Here is a 20,883-nt window from a genome sequence, read left to right as displayed (position 1 = left end):
ATACTCACTTGGGATCCAGAAATGTAAAACCCGAATGTACTGTGATATTTTTTGGTGCAGGAATCTCATTTTCATCCAGGGAACACCCCACTCTCACAGCTTGGTCCCCCAAACGCTGAATTATTGGATTGTACTGAACAACGACCGTTGCCCATACGAATGCGTGTGTTCTAAATTCAAATAATTTCTTCTTTTAAAACAAATTGGTGAGTAAATCTATTATTTCAAAAATTGTAAAAATCATTCCCCAGACTCTGAATTATTGGATTGTATCGAATAACAACTGTTACCCTTACTAACGCATGTGTTATGAATTCAAATAATTTCTTCTTTTGCAAATATAAAAATAATTGGTAATAAGTGATTTTATCACTTGCAAAAATTGAAAAAATTACCGGTTTTCATTGTCAATGGAAAAAGCTGGTGTTAAACCACAGAGAATATGATCAGAGTTCATTGCTTCCTCTTTCTTTGGTAAAGGTAAAGTGAGAACAGTTGAATTTTGTCCAGTTCCCTGAATACCGCAGGTCTCGCTGAATCCATTCGAGTAAATTCTACCCTCGAACGGTTCGCTCGTTATCAATTCTATCCTCATGGTGGATTTGCCACATTGCACCTTCACTGAAAATTGTTAGAAAATACAATAAATATAGTAACGATAAAATTCATCAATTTTTTTTTATTTTAAATTATTTTCATGGTCCAAAGATAGGCCTTTTACCGTGCAAGCAGGGCTCTCGCTCTTTATAAAGCAGACCAGGAGCGTTGACGAGTGAACTGACGCCTAAGCTCGTTGTGTCTTCCGAATGTAATAAACAAATTGTCCTATCGCTGCTGGTGGAATTTATCGTATAAGCTTTACAGATGAATCCATCTTCGCTAAGATCGCATCTATTCTCGCACTATGAAAATTAATAACTACTGTTAATTATCACTCTGAAATGAGTTTATATTAAACATTACCTGTTTAGCCGTCAAATTGTATATTGCTACATCGGAATATGGTAATGTCATATTTCGATATTCCGCATAAGAGCAATAGTCCTGTTTGGCTGCAATTCAACAAAATTATTCTTATCACTGTATTTTTGTTTAAAAAAGTAATTTTTTTCTTTGGATCACTCACAAATAGTATGGCACTGGGTTTGAAGATATTCTTCTCTATACATGGAGACGCGGTAACCCTGTGGTCTAGTACCCCTTTCAACTCCCAATTTAGCACATTTGCCTAAATTATTACCGATCGACAGAGCTTTGCTCGTCTTGAATTGTGCAGATTTGCAACGATCGCCTGGAATTATAAAAGTTAGTTTTCCTTAGTTTACAATATTTTTACTAATTTTGTCAAAATTTCACTTTACCATCGGCTATACAGCTTTCGTAGCAATCGCTTCGTAAAAGAGCTTCCTGGTACCAAGTAGTGTTACTGTCTATCAATATTGCACCTAAAGTTCTCTCCACTTGCCAGAATCTTGTTTTGACACAAAATTCAGGAACTACGATTAAAAATTATTTTATTTTTTTCAGTCATCATTTTATTAAAATTCCCTTTTGTCTTTCACCTACCTTTTATGCAAATTTTGTGATAAAAGGTGGCATTTGGTTCCGGAGTGAATTCGTCGCTTCCCACAACAAGTGTAAAACACTTGTTAATTTCAAAATCAATCAGGAAAGATGTACAGTTATTTCGTTTGCATCTAAAGATTGTAAAAAGAAATTTCTCTCTACCAATGTTAAATAATGAAAATTATATTTTTTTTATTAAAGCAAGTATAGTATACCCTTCAAAACATGGAGCAACTATTCCCTCAGAATTGACCCATTCGTGCAAAACTTTTCCAACTTTGAAGCTTTCTGGCTTCATGCCTTGCACCTTCTCCCATCCCGTGTCTTGACAATTAATGCAGGTCGCTGAAACGTTAAATTGCAAATTACACACTTAACAATGAATCTCTTGTGATTGTACAATAAATTTATTAATTCAATTCGAGTACCTGTAGCAACGATGTACCAGATGACAATTGAAATAAGAAATCGTCTCATTGCAAACATAATTGCGAAAAATAGATTTCTTCCTTTACTTTTCTTTAGTAAAATTTCCTTCACAACCAACTGATTTTAATTTTCGTTTTGTAGCTTGACACGGTTTGCCATGCTACTAAACGTCCTGCACATCTATGCTGATTCTCGTTTCTTTTGCAAAATTACATAACTTTCCTGTCACACGCTGAACGCCACAGAGATCGACCACTCGTGATATCTACGATTTTCTCTTAAGAATGATGAAAAAATAAACGCGTTACCCCAAACCAACTATACCCAGCACCCAGTTAAATACCGAATTCACTGGAAAGTAATGATTATTTCACGACGAGTAACTTTGATTTACAATGGAATGATTAATTCAAGGATATTATTGTTTATAAGTAGGACGTCCGTCTTAATGATAAATAATTGATTTCCCTCTTCCCAATAGCATTTTTTATCACCTGCTAAATAAGGAGAGTCGATGATTCGTAAGCAGAATAAGTAATTTCAAAGGCAAGAGTAAGATTTATCGAGATCTTTTCATGTCTATGTTGTATAATCCACGAATATAATTATAAAAAAATTATCTCGAGTTTTCAATAGAAAATCACAAACAAATGGCAAAATAATTAGTGTTATTCGCGAAAATTGTTGAAATAAAAATTTGATCGAAAGAAATCAGTGGATTTTGAAGATTGTCAAGAGTGTCGTTCGTATCGGAGGAGTGCACGCGTGCGTACCGTGAGTAGTTGGAACGAAACGAAGAGTGATCAGGCTGGCTGAGGTGTCCGTGTCGTACTGGCAGCATGGATGAGCACGCGGGATCTACACAAAGTTTCCATACTTCCATATATTCACTTGCATTGTCGTAAAAGCGACAACGACGCTCACACTTGCATGAGTCGTAACACACGCTCGAGTAACATTTCTAATAGTGTGGGTGGGCGTGTACACGTGCCAGTCTGTATTCCTACATTGACACAGATCTCGGGACAAACGTACTTTTTCAATAAATCTCCAAAGATTCTATAGTTAAGTTCCGTGAAAATTATCCACACAATATTATTAGTTTTCAAAGAAACTTCTGCAGGATGAAAATTCAATTGGTCATTGGACACTTTTTTCGTTAAATGAACCGAAGAATTTTAAAGAATAATTTTACTTGGAATTACAGCCATATCTGAATGAGATATAGATAGTTCATCCATCACTAAAATTCTCCTGACGAGAAAATAAAGCAGTGAATATTAATAGAGGAATTTGAAAATTTGTTGAATTTGAACATTTTGTTGATTCGTCTAGAATTCTTTGATAGATAATTCAGGTTAATGGTATAGTGGTTCGCCTCGTAAAGCAATATTTTATCACTTGTACATACAAGTTAGATGAATTTAGGTTATACGAATGTTCCTGTATACTATGGAGAATCTACTGATGAAGATTGCGCAATGATTGAAAAGTGCATGGAACACCATATGCACGATAATCACATGCAAACGGGTCAGAGATAATTTTTTCATTTATTATTCTTATAAGAATCCAAATTGGACAGCCCTTGATAGTTATGACTGTAGCTTTTAAATTGCAACAAACGACTGGAATATAATTGCTGCGGTATCTTGAACAGGTATGGTCACCCGTGTAAAGTGATAGGAATATTAAAAATCGTGTGCGAAAACGAGCTCTACTCATTTTTCGTAGAGCCATCTCTCGAGGATTCGTGTCCTATTGTATATACCCACACTTCCCGAGTTTCCTTTCGTTCACCTTGTAAAAACGAATGACGCTCAGCAGCGGCATCGCAGTTACCGCTCATTCAGGTCATTGCGCAATGATGGATTTATTTGAACTGGCCACTTTGCACCAGATACCAGAAAGCAGATTGACAGATCCCAAACTCTTTCAAAAAAATTGCAGATCGCATGTCGCACATTCTACTTCATCGAGTACCAATTTCAAGGAGCCCCTGAAGAGCCACATTGACTTTCCAAAACACTGAATGCTCGAGACGGAACTAGGTCAATTATAATCTTTGTTTCACCGGTTCCACAAAGAACCAACCGGAATCTCCCTACTAAATCAAACCGGAAATCGTATTGGGTGATCATAATCGTCGTTCTTTCGCAAAACTTACAAAGATTCTACGTAATCGAGTGTTTCTATGCTTGGCTGTGTTCGAGATAAGTCTTGTTCTTTCTGCTCGGGTGAGCATTATTGTCAAAAAGTCAGAAGCGATTTTGTAATCTTGCAGGAAGCGTCCTCGAAAGATGATCATTTGGAAAATTTGTGGGTTTTGATTATTAGGAAACAAAAGAGATGATGGCACAGAGAGAGGGAGGATTATGGGTAACAGGAGAGATTTGCAAGAAACGTGAATTTTCAATAGATCGTACGTGCATTGTGGACACACGTATCAGCTAAATTATATATATATACAAGTGAGTCAGCAATTAACAGTGTGGGCTCGACTGATCTACACGCTTTCGTGAACTAGGAATAGCTCCATTACGATTCCTGGGTTCATTGTTTCCGCACGTTCTCTTTCCTTCGAAATTGAAAAAGCGTCTTGGCGAATAACGGATCGTTCATAATCCAAACCACGACTAATTTTCCTCCTGCGATTCATGTGCAAATATTCAGTCTCTCCAACACGATCGACCCTCGCGAGTTTTTCACGTTAATAGCTGCTACTAAAACACATGATAAGAATACGCGAAAATAAGACTTTTCACTGACGCGATGAGCAATTGGAACGAAAAGATAAACAGATTTTCGTTGAAACTCAAACTCGAAGGGTTTTTCTGGTCACGCACGAGCAGGATTCGCGTTTTCACGCGATAAAACTCGAATCCGTGCAATGATTTGCGAAAGGAGTTAGATAACGGACGCCCTTGCGAGTCATCTAATGGTAAAACTCGATAAGATTACGCAAAATTAAGACTTTTCACCGGCGATGAGCAATTGGAACGAAAGGAAAAATAGATTTTGGTTGAAATTCAAACTTAAATCCGTGCAAGTACAATGATTTGCGAACGGAGTTAGATAACCGACGCCCTTGCGATAATGACTCGATCACGAGTGGATGGATCGTTGAAAGCCAAGTCCCCCCATTGTCTTCCGGCAAGGCTACCTTGACATTCTACCACGCCATAAACCTATCGCATATACGAATCTCTATGCACCTCGACAATAACGCACCTCGACGCAGGTGAATGCAACTGTAGACGCGTACGAGCTCAGAAAACCGTGACACATATAATATATATATATATATATATAGGGACAACGCCGCATAACGATCATGACAAAGACTGGGGAAGCCCACTTTCCACCCGATGGATTCTCACATTTTGCAAACTCGATTGATACCGAGGCATTAAAAATACTGCCAAGAAGCAAAACAGAAATTTTACTGTCCTGAGTGAGTAAGAAGTGATGGATATCGCGATAAAAAGGAAAGAGCTGATGAAAAGCTGTTAGGTAGTGATAAATAGTAGTGGGAGGTTAAGAAGAATGATAAGAATAGAAAAGGAAAGAGACTGACGAGGTCAGAAAAGCGTCGATGGTGACGAGTTGATCGTTCTAGGCAAAGTATTATTTGCTGGCTTGTAATTATAAACAAGTAGGAAAGATATTGATAAAATGCACAATGGAACTCGTCATTAGCTTCTTTCAGTTGTACCATCTTTAAACCGTGGATCACGTTTTAGTGATGACTCTTTTTTAACAAAATGTTTTTTGCAGAAGAGAGGAAAGAAAGAAAAAAGAAAAATAGTGTGTGTTAAAGCTAGGGGACGTTGATTGCACAAATTCCACTATTTGACCTTAAATCTTTTCGTACTCGCGTGGGAATCTCTTGAGTAACTAAGAGTAATCGATCTGTTTGTCGCAAGATTTAATTACTACGAGAAAGCGATCGAATGAATACAGAAATTTTGTTCAGCCGTGAAAAGGCTCTTGAATATCTCTTCTAGTTCACAGATGGAACGAATCATCATGGATCTTCGTTATATCGTTCAAATACGGTGTCTTTGTTTCATCCAGCAAATTTCATGATTATAGTCAGAGATACCTGATAGTCCATTTCAAGTTTTTTGAAGAAAATCCCTGTGCAATTGTGTCGTTAAACGACACTTTCGCTCGACACGTGGGTAATACTGAACTGGAACGAAAAATCAGTATTAAGAGTGATATAGGTTTTTGTTACGACCACATCGGCTGTTTAGCCGGTGGCCTTCGTCTTACGTAAGACTAAAGTTAGTTATGTTTATTATTACCATTGGAGGTACACACGTCGTCGATGCGAAAAACTCCACTAAAGTCCAATGCGAGATTAGCCGTACCTGATAACGAGGATAACCACTTTATAGTCGATTGCTCCCATTTGAAATGTAGTACTGGACAAACTCAAGGAGTTCCACGTTTAAATGTAATATAACACATCAGTGTGCTTACCAATTTCTTATTTATACTCTTAGTGATACATTTCCTGCGATGAAACCTCCAGGGATTCAATCGGTAAACGATTTTCATACCATTTGTGCCGAAAAAATGGCATAAAATCTTAAATATAGAAAAAACGATAAAAATTATTTTGTCGTGATTTTTATCATTATCGGAACATTAGAAGAGGGAATCATGTCGGATTGCGAATCGCGCAAGCTCGCAATTATCTAATTCTTGTACGGAGTGAAGCGTAACGTTTATTGGACACGAAATAACAACGTAAAGCGATGCTAAAAAATGAAGGAATTTATGCACAACATAAATTTATGATCGATTTTTTTTAAAGCGAGGAAAATTAGGTGGAATATTTCTTGAGCTTTGAAAATGTTTCCTAATTGCTGGAATCGATGCAAGTCGAATGGGATTGCGGATTGTTTCGAGTTTTATCGCCAGTGGATATAATTGTAGAACGTGAGAAAGGAGGAATTCAGTGCGAAACGAGAAGTTTTGTGGCTTGGATAGTTGGTTCCGATTTCGATACAATTTCCTGCCGGGCCTTCGGCTCTGTCCATCCGTAAATTTACAGCTATGCGACGATTTACACAGTGCTGCAGTATCCTTTTGCATTTTGCACGGCCAATGACTCCTCGATCAATTCCGCGACTGTTTCCATTCATGCCAAATAGAACCCATTCAGTCATTGTCATCTCTAACGTTTAGTGACACAATCGTGCGTGATGATTTCACGAATGTTATCCATCCACTAATTCAGCATCATCGATAAACCTACAGCCAATGTAGTGGCGAACAGATGAAACGATTTTACCGAGAAGAAAAACACTCGATTCGAATAAAAATCGTTTCGCACATGTATCTGTGATTATAATTATTATTAAATAAACCGTACAACGTAATTTTAATTTTACTTTGCAATTCAACATTGATCTATGACAGCTTGTAGTGGACGTAATCGGTAGGATACAAGCTGGATGCACTTAACGATAAAAAAGAGGGGCCGATTGACACAAAAAATGGTCCAGAGGCGAGAAAATTGCGCAAGACTATGCAGACTTTGAGACTCGTTAACTTTGCATACAATGGTGGCTATATATAGAGGGAAAATTGCAATTTGAGAATTTCGAAGAATTTACAAAGACTCGATTGCAAACCGGTTGAATCGCGTAGCGAGAGAAAATTCACCAAATAAGGTGAAATTAATGAAAGAATAGAAGAAGAATACCTGCATTCATATTACAATTTTTAATTAATCTGAAGAAAGAAATTTGCTTTAATCGATGCTTTCTGCAATTAGAATAAAGTTGATATTCGAGTGTGTCCATTTCGATCGGCGGAAGTCGATGGCCATTTGAAAAAGTCCGAGAGCTCCTCGAGGCCTTGAAAATTTGTTGATTCATTTAATCGATAGGGGAATGCAAAGTAGTCGAGGATGATGCTGCGCTAATGAAGTCAGCTGTATTGCGATACCGAACGGGACAACAATGGCTGATCGATGTTACGTTACGTCCGACCACCGATATCGGGCAACACAAGAAGAGAAAGTAAGAAAGCCTGCACATGCAGCGATTGTTGCACCAATTCGATTGGGAATCCTTCGAAGAGTCACGCGGCTTGGCGTTAATTAAAGATAAACTTTAATCACAATTGTTTCTCTACATGCTAATTCGTGATATAACTTGACAAAAAGAATATACACGAGGGCATTTAAAATGAATTATTAAAATTCAAACCGGTATAGAGTTTCAGGAAAAAGAGTTATTTGCATCGATTATCCGGTCAGTATTGTTCATCCAGTAATTATGCAATGCAGGATTAATTATTAAGCTAATTTTCTCAGCTTCAGCTCCGTTAATTTGCTTAATCAGCTAGAAAACTTTCTTTGAGCCTAGTCAAATTTAAAATTACCGCAGACTCCTGTTATTGTGTCGTAGAGAATATGTTTCTTTTTTCTTCATGATTCGATAATGCAACAACTAGAAATCCGGTAAATTTGAGCCTATTACGCACGTGCAATTAGCGTGCGTGCAGGGTGACTCGTTTGTTAAGTGGAAATCTCAATTTAGCGATAAAATTCGACAGGCGATGATCATTCCCAGATCAACGTTATCGGTGATTGATAATGGATCATCGACCGGATGAGACTGTGTTTCGAAATGTTACAGGGTTACTGTGCTCAGAGGCTTAATTTTGTTTACAGGCCAAAGCACTTCGTTGCGTTAATAATTGTTACATCATATTCCAAAAAAAAAAAAAAAAAAAAAAAAAATATTCTGCAATGTAGTAAATTTTGGACTACGCGTATTAAATTTTTTTTCTACTTGTTTGCTAATAATTCTTCATGAAAGAATTATTCTTATCGCTAGGAATAGTTGCTCGAATGATTGAGCAATGCGGTAGTATCGAGAGTAAGACCCAGCTTTGGTGTAAAATCACAATTGGTTAAGTGAAATAGATATATGTATGTACATGCGCATTTATATTATCATTTCTTTTTGCCCGCATAGTTATACACATTTTCGTGCAAGTGATGAAAGAGAACCTGGATTTCTCTAACGTCAAATGATGTCAAAGTGAAAATATGCCATCTAAAATCAGCCCTCATAGCATAGGTCAGCTTTTACTTTTATATCGACTACTTATAATTAAGTATGCTATTGATTTTATTCTCTTTCTTTCTTTTGTAGGAAGGGATTTCTTCATTTGCGTGATATATTCATATTATTGATATATTTTGTATATTACAATAGACAAGGTATGTCATTGATTCGCCAAGTACGTAAATTTAGACGTGTCTTATTAGAGTCAAGCACCTTGGTTGTTTTTATTAGACTGTTACTTAATCGACAAGATGCAATGTATTCAGCTATTTTAATTCGTCATATCACTGCGGGCTGTGTACATACCAGATTATTCTACTTTGAAATTAAATAGTAAACACGGCGACATCTGATGTTCAGGTTTTACATTACAATATTTCGCACATGTTTTCCGGTGCAATTACAAAATCCTCCAGTGACGATTATTTAAAAGAATTCGTCCTTTGTTTAACAATAAAGACAGAGTGAATATAAAAACTCGTGGGTGAAAAATGGAAAGTTCATATTTTCACTCATTTTAAGAGGGGAGAAACTGGCATATGATGTTTTAAAATGACTGGACGGAATATTCACTAAATTTGAGGTTATGATTTTTGATGTCATTCTACTGATTTTTTATTCTAGTCTAACGAGGGCTGATAAGCAAGCTTTAGGACCTTTAGGTATTTGATTTTGGAAAGGGTGCATATAAATAATGTTCTTTATAATTAGCTGAAGTTGCTTAACTTTAGTAACATTAGTGCGAATATGTTACTTACGCAAGGAATGTACGCGAGAAACATAATATTTATTTCGTTTAAAAGACTCAACACCGGCTATGTTCGTAACGATAAATTCAGGCTTCTTTTTGAGGAGCGTGCGAGTTATGGAAAAATTAGAGGTTATCATAGACGATTTAGTTTCTGGCTCCAAGAACAAAGTCTGCAGGTAACAAGAGCCTGCACAAAGCAGTTTGAATTCATTTTGGCACAACGTGTTAGACGTAGTATTCAAATATTTCATCTTTACACGCGAATCTGGGATGAAATAACCTTGAAAAGATTTATAAGATCATGGACCCAGAGATGTACAAGAAATGCAAGACACTTTTTGTTAAGTGCTGCAGGTGTATCAGTGTACAATTGGAATACCGAAAGAATATCTGATGAAGAAATTAACAGGTTATTAAAATGCTTTTTTACTGAATGAAAATTTCCACTTCGTATTTGCATTGCGTATCTTTCATATTTCAGATATAGAAGGGAAATAGAGGAGATTGAAAGACTTAGAAAAAGTACTATCATATGTCCAGAATGCAATTTAAGAATCAAGTTTGACGAAAAGCAACCAAATGTAACTTATTGTGAAAGTCATGGAGCTCCAATAATTGAAAATGGTATAATCTGGTATTTTTTAAAATAATCATAAAAAGAAGACATTTACTATATTAATTTACTTTAAAACATCTAACAGAAGGATGGCAGCCTTTTATGGACAGGAAAGATATGTTAGTATGGAGGAAAAAAGAACCTAATGATTTGTATACATATAAGATATATGGTTCCTTCCCAGATGTAACCGCCGAAGATTTTTTACAAGTGCAAATTGATATAGATTATAGAAAGAAATGGGATACCAATGCCTGTGTTGTACAACTTATTGAGAGTGATCCAATCTCTGTATCTTGCAAAGATCAAAGTACAGATATTATATATTGGGAAATTAAATGGCCAGTAAGTAATTATTTGTAAAAACCTGTTTGCCTTTAAAAACATGTTTTTAAAATCAACCACTCCCTGCAGGTAATGTTTTTAAATAGGGATTATGTTTATCAAAGACGTTGGGTAATAGATAGAGAAAATGGACTTATTATCCTTATAAGTAAAGGCACAACTCATCCTGATGTACCTGTAAAACCAGGAGTTTATAGGTAACGCCTTAAAAATTGCAAAATTGAATTATTCAATACTTAATGGAATATGCATTTACATTAATACTTAACAGGGTAACAACTTATTGGTCATACTTGGTAATAAAAGCGCACAAAGATTTTGATGAACCAGGAATTGAGATAGGTCTTACATATTATGATGATCCAGGGATTAATATTGCATCTGTTACTACATGGGTTGCCATGAATGGTAAATTCAATAATATACTTTCAATTTTATGCAGCACACAATTTTCAAGCAAAAATTTTTAATCATTTCTGCAGGCCTGTCTGATTTTATCGGTCGAATGAGAAAAGCTGCACTGGACTATTATCAGTATAAAATCTCGAGGAAAGAGAGACAGGAAAAAGATGCAGAAGAGATAGAAGAAGATGCTACAACAATAACTAGGGTTGCTACCTTTTAGAAAGTTGAATAAAGTACATATGAAGACTTATGATGAAAAAAAATATGTGAATAAATAAAGTATATTATACTTTTATTGCAGTTTATAATATGTAATTACTTATTACAGGATGAATTAAACAATCATTAAAGATATAAATGTTAAGTATATAAAACAAATGATTTACTTTTTTTATCCAAACATATTTTTCATTACTGTTAGCTATATCTAATAAATATTTATGAAACATCTGAACGATAAAGATTAAGAGATTAATATGTACTAGTAGATCATTTTATATTAAATTTACAAAATCTTTATTCCTTTCTTCACACCATTTAATATTCATTACAAAATATAATCGCTCTATAAATACGGAAGTTACAGGAATAGACAAGAGATAAGACATCATTTTAAAAACACTTGGAAAAATTGTTTGTAAACTATTACAATTATACTGCTATTTTCTAGCTGTTGTCATATTTTTAAATTCTTCGCACTGTATTAATGTTTCGTGTGATTCGTTGATTGTTCATACTTCATCATTCATTTCATCATTATTAATATTTCCTGTAATTTAATATTCGGTGATGCGATTGTGCTTAGTAAAGTTAAAATGATACTTATAATATACAACGAACGTTATTAAATCAGAATGATAGAGAATCAGCGCTTTCAGATATCAATAAATGTAATACCAGAAAGTGCTATAATTTGCTAAATCGAATCCTGCATTCCGCCATAAAAAAACCTGTATATCCGAAAATGCTACATATCAGACTGGTCAATAATATTATACATATATTGACAATGAATTATATATAATCAAAAAATATTTTAATTCGTTTGAGCTACTAGCATATTTTTAATTTTCAAGGATTGAGCTTTTTTAGTCTCAGATCAGAAAAATAAAACTGAATTATAAGATAAATATTACATTACTTAAAAGCTTTCAACTATGTGATAAATATACCAAATATAGCTACAATTAGCTAAGATAACATTTCATATGTACAAACATTAAATTTGTAAAAATAAATCACTTTGCAAAAAGTCTGTTTCCTCTAAATCTGCTATTGATGAAAGTAACTCATCATTTTCTTTATCCAGTAGAAAACAAATTTCCTCTGGTATCCTTTTGGGATTGGATTTAAAATTTGCACACTCTTCATCATGGCATTTTTGATACATTACTTTTTTATTTAAGTCAACAATCCAATAAATATTATTACTTTTGTGTTGCCTTCCAATATTTTGGCAATATCTGTGAAATATAATACAATTTAATGCTTAATAAAACTTATTTATGCAGTTACAGTCATGAAGGATCTGTAATTAACATACCTATATTCCATAATTTCATAAAGAATTAATTCCCCACCCTCCAAATACTTGCAAGTACGAATCTTGCCTGGTTTGACTATAGACTGTATATATTCATCTAGCTCACGATACTGTGGTATCGCATTTCTGTTTAGATCCTTCCATTTCATTAAAGTATTTGTAAAAGGTTTAACATATCGGGTCTCTTCAGTATAAAAGTCAACTAATATTGTTTCTTTCTTATCTGGAAAGTATGAAACTAAAGAATCTAGGAAGATTGCTAGTTCTCTGTCTTTATCTGTTTGAATAGGAATATGTTTACAATCTAATGCTATTTTTAAATGAGACTGTTTTCCCCATTTTGTAGACTTGTATATTCTAAAATGTCGATTTCTTGTGTAAACTCCAGTATCGACAAATAGTTTTTTCCCTTTTTTAGTTTCAATGAATAAGCTTTCAATGTCCTCTCTTGAGAAATGATTTAATATGTCATTGTCATCAATCTGGTTAGAAGCTACATAATCTAATATATCCGAGCATATAGTTTTTACAAAGGCACCAACATGAAAATTGTCCCTAAAGGCAACATTTTTAATGGAAAATATAACATGCCTACTAAATTTAACTTCGTTTGAAGAATCTAAATTTAAAATGTCTGTTAAGTTGCATGGCAAACCCCAATGTTTATGCATGTATAAACAACAGATGCTTATGAATATTTTTGTCATTTGCATGCCATTGCTATTGGGATTTAAATCGAATAAAAACTCCAAGTCAAGATATAACCAACAAGGCTCCCCTTCCACAATCACCTGTTTGGAAATATTACACAAACAATGAAAAAATAAAGAAATTTGTTTTATTACACCATAAAGAATAATCACCTCATAACAGCATTTTTCTTCATCTGGTTTTGCAATATAGTGAAACCAATAAAATTCTGGATGAGCAACAACAAATTTCCGAAAGCCGTTAATCTGTTGATATACGAATACGCAAAATTTGTCAAGTTCATTGTTAATCTCGTTAGCGAAATTAATAGCATCTGCTTGTTTGTTAAATTCTCTCCATAATCGTGGTGGTTCTAAAATATGAGATGGCATTTTGCGATGCTTTTTCATACGTATTGGAGATTTTGGAAAAGTTTGCTGTGCTACTTCAGACACTGCCGCTTCACCATAAAACGTTAAAGGCTTAATTCCCTTTCCATTCAATGTTTGAGGACAAATATTCATTCTTAAGATAAAGTACACAGCGTGTTAGGATACTTGATAGTCTTGCGCCAAGTAGCAAAAATAAGTAACGGATTAGTGATACATAGTGTATAGTTTAGTTGGATACCCGAGTTTTAACTACGTTTTAAAAAGTGCGAGATACATTTAAAGCTACACGTATTTAATAAGTGACAGTCATGACGTTCATGACACTACGTTTCTACCGCACGTCCGCACGGACTTTTCCCGCCGAAACTACAATCTGCCGCTGTGCAGTTGCTGTACCGTCTGCGCGCGCATCAAACGATGCACACTTGCGACACTTGCACACTCAGCAACCCCCACCCCAACTCCTCTGCCACTGCCATCATAAAAAGATTGTGACGTCACGTTCAGTAGAAATTACCGATTGAGTCGAAACCACTGCTCCATCTAGCTATATACTACCAATGTTAAATTACGATTAATGCAAAAATAATATAATTATTCGTAAAATATATATACAATTAAAGATCAACAAAGTAAAATATCATTTGAAACCTATTCCTAACCTCGCATTAACCTAAGAAGTATTTAAATTCTTTATAAAACTTCATTTCTATATAGTAAGAGTGCAAGAAATTTCGCATTCCAATAATTTTTAAACGCACAAAGAAGCGCTTTTAACAAAATCTCTCATTAAAAACATTGTATGACTGAATAAACGTCAGTACAGCAAGTGACGAGTATTAAAAAATTGTAATAATCATGGAAATATAGGTAGGACGGATCTCTTGGGAGGATAATCGAGAGAAGGGAATAAAGGTAGAGAATAGAGGGATTCCCACGGGAATCAGAGTTACAATTGTAAGAGCACGAAAACAATCGGGTAGCTGGCATACGAAGAAGTACTTGATAACTATTATCAATCGGCGCGATATAGAATTATCGATAACGCAACACGAGGCGACGACGCGTTTACGTTCGTCCGTCATTAAGGTAAGGAAGTCCAGGAGATTCACTGTGTCAAAGTTTCAGCCTCCCTTTGATCTCGGAAGTACTTCGCATCATCAAAGTGATCCAAACCGGAAGAAGTCACCTTCCAACTCCCACTTATTCATCACACTACCACCACCAAAACTCTCAAAATCTCTCCTCTAATCTTTCCTGCATAGCATTCCACGCTTATCTAAAACAACTGGCGAGCATCTTGCTTGTTTTTTTGTGTTTCTAGAAATCAAACGTTGTCAGATTTACGGAAAGTGAAAACGTGCAGAGAAAAAAGAAAAATTGAATGACACTATAATAATACAAGTGCGGATTACAAAGTGATCGACCAGAAGTTAAAACGATCCGAGTTTTGGCGCTACAATCTCTGATACCGAGGAGAAAGAAAAACATATAAAAAAAGTGTCAAAGGATACGCGATGGAGGATTTTCGTTTGATTTGTCGGTGAGTGTGTGTTGCTCGTAAGGGTGGTTGGTGGTTGTAGGGAAGGGGGTGGGGTGGGGGTGGGGAGGGATATTAGCGCGAGTGGAGTAAGCAGTGATATAGTCAGACACGGCAGCGTGCGCGACAGGATCGTAGAGAATTAGTCGAGGGGTGAAAAAGTGATGCTGATGAAAGTTGATGCGTGCGTCGCTATAAAGCTAAAGCAAAGAAAGATTGGCGATTTGAAAGATGCGTCCTTTAATATCTTGGTGAGTTTGCTTGGCGATAGCCAAGAGGAGCTCGCGCAGTATGAAACGAGTGGTCGAGCTATAGTATAGCTTGCTTGCTGCCATATCGTGAGATTATCTCGAATACATCAATGGGGCTCGGCTGGATCGTCATTCTCATGGCCACGTGTTTTCCTAATTTCCTCAATGGGAAGATCACCTGTCGCGAGGTGGAATTACCACGCGACTGTGAAGCCCTTTGCAGTCAAGGACGAGATGGCATGTCCTGCGAGCTCAGAGTGGCCGTCATACTTCCGGCGGACTCCAGATTCGACATATCTTTGTTAAAAGTACTTCCGGTTCTTGGTAAGCAGCAATTTCTATTCAGTTTGTATAAAAGTAGATCGTAGAGCGTAGTATTCTCTGAAGGACGTTGTTATATACGCGCCGGGATGTTATAACGATGCCCATCTGTTCTTTTCCCTCGTTCCTCCCACTTTCAACCCTCCTCCCCCCGTTTCACCTAGCACCGCTACCACGAATTGTTTATTCCGAGAAATATTCACAAGAGCCCAGGTTCTTTGCTCCTGCAGATTTAGCGATATACGAGGCGAGATCGCGACAACTTTTGCCCCACTGGTTGCAACTCACATTTTTACCCCAAGATGACCACTGCGACGCCATGTACGCCCAGCTCGGCGCCATCGACAGTTATTCTCACTGCGTCCATCTCTTCCTTGGACCAGCCTGCGATTATTGCGTCGGTATGACCTTTTTCCACAAATGTATACCGGATGGCAAATTAAGTATAGACCGAATGAATAAATTAGAACTGTGACAATAGATCTTTTTTTCTAACAATTTTTACACTAAAGCTATATACCACTTAGTAATAACGAAGAAGTGGTGAATGATTCAAAATTGTTTAAGTCGAGATTTTCTTTTTTAATTTGTACGACAAATGATAAGAAAAGGAGTTTAGGGATAGACAAAAAGGCTCAAATTAAACTAGTACCCGAGGTATTTTAAAACAATAAAATAACAAGTAATTACACATTTTTGATTTTTAAACATACATCGAATCACTTTCACAACTCGGTACTGTAGCTAATGATAGCTAATAATTGCCCACTTTGATGTGGTGCTTTTCTATGATAACTCTGATTCTTACAGCCGTTGTTGGTAGAGTGGTGAAATTTTTCGGAGCTCCCCTAATCACCACCGGCGGATTTACCTTCGACTTTACGCAGGAGAAGAGCGATTGCAAGGACGAATATTTTATGACGACTCGAGTGGGAAACGTGGCTTTTCGAGATATCGCCAAATTTTTTATAGCTGTCATGAACCGGTACGTTGTTTGCAATAATTGCGAAAAGGACGACTCGTATAAGAACGTACTACTTAAATCTGCCTATACACCATATAGAAATCTTATATTGTTACTTAATTCATCAACATAATTTGCAAATGATAAAAATATTTTACAGTATACCCATTCAAAGTACTTGTTAATTTACAATTGACGAATAAATTTTACAGAATGAATTGCCTATGTACTTTTAAGCATTTCAATTGGAGATAGATGTAATTTTACATCCCCATTCTTTGTAAGGAAGAAATTAAGGGATACGCCCTGTACAGTATAATTATGACAAGTTAAAAATCGATATGAGATTGAAAAGAGGGAAACTAATTAAGCGGGTGGCATTTCTATTCCATTAGATACGAGTGGCGAAAGGTTCATTTGGTTTACGCAACGAATGGTCAGAGTCAGGTTGCTGGGAGACACACTTGTCAGCTGATGATGAAGTCGATCGTGGAATTCATAAAGAAGGAACAAACGATCACGTTTGGGACTTTCGATGTGGAGGCAACGACACCGAAGGAATATTCCGAAGCTCTGGCGGATCACGTAGGAAACAATTACGCCGGTGAGTCAATTGTTTATAATAATTTCCCGTTTGATCGTTATCCGGTCATCCGTCATTGTCGTTCCCCGATCGAAATTTTCTTTATGACGTTTCTTGATGAAAACTGAACGAGTTGTCTCGAAGACTCGCTGGCTTATCTTATTATTTTTTTTAACGTTTTCACGATATTATCGCGAGCCTATTATCGATCCCTAATTAGTAATAGTCCTCGAATATAACGAGAAAACGTATCATCAACATCCTCTATAGGAGACTCGGTGAATTTTCCAACAAACAATTTTACTCGTTTAAAAAAACCTCGTTAAACGAAGACTGCAGAGTTTGATTGATTTTGCGGAAGAAATCGTCCGGCAAGTATCTCTTTTATGTAGGCCAAGGAGAGATAAAAGAAGACGACTAATATTTATCTTCTCAATCCTTTACCGTCTTTAGTCAATTACTCATCATCAATTATGCACAGTTCCAATCATACTCGCTTCTCCTTATATATTAGCAAAGTTATAGGAAAATTAATTAAATTCTGCAAACTTAATAAAAGATTCATCAAGCCATGCGTTTCTTGCCCTCTCGTTTAAGGTGACCAATAAATTGTACAGGACTCTATACGCCCACACTGTTTACAACGACTACATCAATAACCTCGAGTGGTTTAGATTTTTCTCCCTCGTTTCTAAAGCTTTGGTCATTTGCACACCCCTCGCTCATCTGGTATTCGAAATATTAATTTTATAACTACGAATTTAATGTATATAAATTTTTATAGAAGAAAACTGATGTTATCGCATACTCGCAATTCTGTATGCAAAAGGTGGAAGAATTTTGGTCGATTATTGTGTTTATTATAATCGTAAACGAGGTTTGGTCTTGTGTGTAATAGTCCGTTCTGCGATGATAACGCATATAAATAATTTTGATTATCGCGCAAATTCGATTGTCTATTTCTGCTTCAGCGAAATGAGATCTTATCGCTATTGCGTGTACACATACTCGGAGCAATTTTATCGTTATATCAAAACACTGAGCTATTGATATCTTCCATATATAAGAATAAATATCGTACAATCTATATTTAAACTGACACGTTAATGAAAATCTTATAACAATATACGTTATCATCGTTTGCTCTCGGTAAAAAAGTAGCAAATGATTGATATGTTCATTACGTATTACAATCGATACTGTAGTCTCATCCGATTGTATACCAGCGTAATTTTTAAATACAAAAAAATTCATGCACCTCTACTACTTTACCGACGGTGGAGCAGCTGGAAAATTTATCGAGTAGTGTCATCCTACGTTGGTATAGGGTAAGGGTGCTACGGTAAATACTTTATTGATTTAGAGGTCAGAAGGTATCAACAGAAGTAAATAAAAAAAGATTACTTTTTTGAAAAGAATGCTTAAGCGCTTGTCGAGTAAACAAAATGAAACTAAAGGTAAATTTGTAAAGCATACAATTTGTAAAACTGGTAGAAAATTCTAAATATTAAAAGAGATTAAACAAAATTACAAATTCTTTGTGTTTGTCTTTCACATTGTGTGTCAAAAGAAATTGAAGTGTTGAAAAAGGATTGGACAATGAGAAGACAGAAAAAATTATCAAATGAAATAAAGCACCTTGGAATATTAAAAATTTCAATAGATCAATATTTTTAAAGGGTCACAGTATTAACGAATAGGTATTTATATTGCAGTGAGTATAAAGTTGATTGGAGTTGTAAGTCATAGGTTCAAGAATAACAAAGTTTCATCGTTTAAAGGAAGATAAGCTTGAAGGAGCAGAATAATCATGGCTATTTTGGTACAAGGGGTATAAAAATAAATCGATCAATGAACGATAGTTTGTAGGGGTGAGAAATTGTGTGGAAGAAGAGGAAGAGTTATTTTGCTAGGGAAGATACGACTTTCAATGAGAATTAAATTTAGGGACGAGGCTGGATGCTGATTATTGAATTTATTAATATAGTTAGAGGATGATTATAAAATTACATCGATCAACGAACGATTGGGTGGTCGAAGGGGTGAAAAATTACAGGAGAATGAGTTTTGAAGAAACATAGACATGATCAAAACAGGAGTCAAAGTTACATAGTGACGAGGTGTAGTTGGAGAGATTAAAAATAAAACGATCAATGAACGTTGGTACGGTTGAAGGGTCGAGAGATTATAGGAAAAAGATATTTGAAGGAGCTACGGCATAGAATTGGTCGAGAGTCAAAGTTACATAAATGCGAGATGTATTTGGGAATATTAAAAATAAATCTATAAATTAATGATGGGGTGGGTGAAGGGGTGGCAGATTATAGGAATAATTAAAAGATTTAAAAAGTGAAGCGCAGGCATAGATTTAAATAACAATCAAGTTTAGAAACAATTCTTCGTAATGATTGTTGAATTCATACTACTACGGAAATATTAAAGATAAATCAATGAATAAACTTGAAATAATGAAAAGGAGGAAAATTATAAGAATAAGAGATTTGAAGGAGAATAGGGGAATTCCGATTTGAATGAGAGTCAAAGTTACATAGACACGAAGAGTAGTTAGGGAGATTTTGCGGGGGGAGAGAGAGAGAGAGAGAGAGAGAGAGAGAGAGGTGTGAGATTGTGTTGGTAATGAGAGGGAGGGGGGATGGCGCATGCGTCGTGTTGCATTGGGACACGTTGGACTGAACGACATGCCGACACGGCGCGGCGTCCAGATGGAACGAGTGATCACTGACTTGCTCCGGGTTAGCCAATGGGGGGGACCACCGACGCTCTCTGGATCCATCTCCAGAACGCTCCCCTTAGCTTCTTGGCGCGCAACTTTGCTCAGTTTCAGTTGGAAACTCGCGCTCGACTCCGGCTCCGATAACCATGTGGAAACTCTACACCGACACTTTTTGATCGACTTCGATCGATTGGATCTACAAACCAGTTAAATCCTCCGTCCATCGATCCAAGAAAAAAATAAAACTTTTCTCAAACACCAAAATAAAAAATCGCGTTGTTTTTTTAACCAACTTTCGAATTTGCATATAATGGTTAAACGTGAGAATATCTGGTTGAAGTGATTCTTATGGAGTGATGGTTGTTCGTTATTTTATAGCACGTGCTTGGGGTAGATATATATATATATATATATATAGAATGATTATAATAGTTCACCATTAGAAAGAGAAAATTAAATTCTCGACTTTTTTCCATGGCGTCCCAGAGCGTTTGCAATTCTCTCTGTAAATGACAGCGATCGAGCATGCAGAGTGTCGAGGAGCTACGATTTATCAGGGTGGAAAGGAACGTTTTTGTCCAGAGCACGTGACTTATTTTCGAAGCTACATGTGAATGAGGCAGTGTGTGCTGGGGTGCATAGGAGTATTCTCGACTTAT

At 36.0% G+C, this 20,883-nt stretch overlaps 4 protein-coding genes across 11 annotated transcripts in view; 2 read left to right on the top strand and 2 right to left on the bottom strand.

The window, feature by feature from the left end:
- The window catches only part of LOC136781106 (uncharacterized), an 83,405-nt gene that overhangs the window by 1,826 nt on the left and 60,696 nt on the right, over positions 1-20,883 (bottom strand). The window contains exons 1-10 of one of the 7 annotated variants that reach the window (XM_066739827.1): positions 7,715-7,836; positions 1,995-2,853; positions 1,782-1,911; positions 1,567-1,697; positions 1,362-1,496; positions 1,127-1,291; positions 964-1,052; positions 722-902; positions 396-621; positions 9-170 (exon numbers count right to left, since the gene is read on the bottom strand). In XM_066739827.1, the coding sequence (XP_066595924.1) occupies positions 9-170; positions 396-621; positions 722-902; positions 964-1,052; positions 1,127-1,291; positions 1,362-1,496; positions 1,567-1,697; positions 1,782-1,911; positions 1,995-2,052 (1,277 nt within the window). In that variant the 5' untranslated portion in view covers positions 2,053-2,853; positions 7,715-7,836. Of the gene's footprint in view, positions 1-8; positions 171-395; positions 622-721; positions 903-963; positions 1,053-1,126; positions 1,292-1,361; positions 1,497-1,566; positions 1,698-1,781; positions 1,912-1,994; positions 6,063-6,100; positions 6,144-7,714; positions 7,837-20,883 lie in introns of those variants that run through there. The other 6 variants (XM_066739828.1, XR_010823870.1, XR_010823869.1 and 3 more) reach the window with 6 other exon arrangements.
- On the top strand, positions 8,893-11,574 carry LOC136780868 (stAR-related lipid transfer protein 7, mitochondrial). 2 transcript variants are annotated; one of them, XM_066739433.1, is made up of 7 exons: positions 8,893-9,101; positions 9,177-10,249; positions 10,322-10,464; positions 10,542-10,801; positions 10,871-10,998; positions 11,073-11,209; positions 11,284-11,574. In XM_066739433.1, exons 2-7 carry the CDS (start codon positions 9,837-9,839, stop codon positions 11,424-11,426), a joined length of 1,224 nt encoding a protein of 407 aa, XP_066595530.1. In that variant the 5' UTR covers positions 8,893-9,101; positions 9,177-9,836; the 3' UTR covers positions 11,427-11,574. The 2 variants fall into 2 exon arrangements, with proteins under 2 accessions (XP_066595530.1, XP_066595531.1); XM_066739434.1 differs by lacking the exon at positions 8,893-9,101 and having other exon boundaries at positions 9,902-10,016; positions 10,130-10,249.
- Positions 12,426-14,224, bottom strand: LOC136780867 (DNA-directed primase/polymerase protein-like). Its single transcript, XM_066739432.1, has 3 exons — positions 13,613-14,224; positions 12,750-13,540; positions 12,426-12,669 (listed from the first exon to the last, which is right to left on the bottom strand). Exons 1-3 carry the CDS (start codon positions 13,961-13,963, stop codon positions 12,426-12,428), a joined length of 1,386 nt encoding a protein of 461 aa, XP_066595529.1. The 5' UTR covers positions 13,964-14,224.
- Positions 17,380-20,883, top strand: part of LOC136781105 (atrial natriuretic peptide receptor 1) — a 78,664-nt gene continuing 75,160 nt past the window's right edge. Inside the window, exon 1 of the mRNA XM_066739824.1 lies at positions 17,380-17,511. Coding sequence (XP_066595921.1) covers positions 17,382-17,511 — 130 coding nt within the window. The 5' untranslated portion in view covers positions 17,380-17,381. The remainder of the gene's footprint in view (positions 17,512-20,883) is intronic.

This window comes from Prorops nasuta, unplaced genomic scaffold, assembly GCF_024137725.1.
Source record: "Prorops nasuta isolate Cenicafe-Biocafe unplaced genomic scaffold, Cenicafe_Pnas_1.2 PNAS00021, whole genome shotgun sequence".
NCBI classification, from domain to species: Eukaryota; Metazoa; Arthropoda; class Insecta; order Hymenoptera; family Bethylidae; genus Prorops; species Prorops nasuta.
This window is presented reverse-complemented; position numbering and strand designations above follow the sequence as displayed.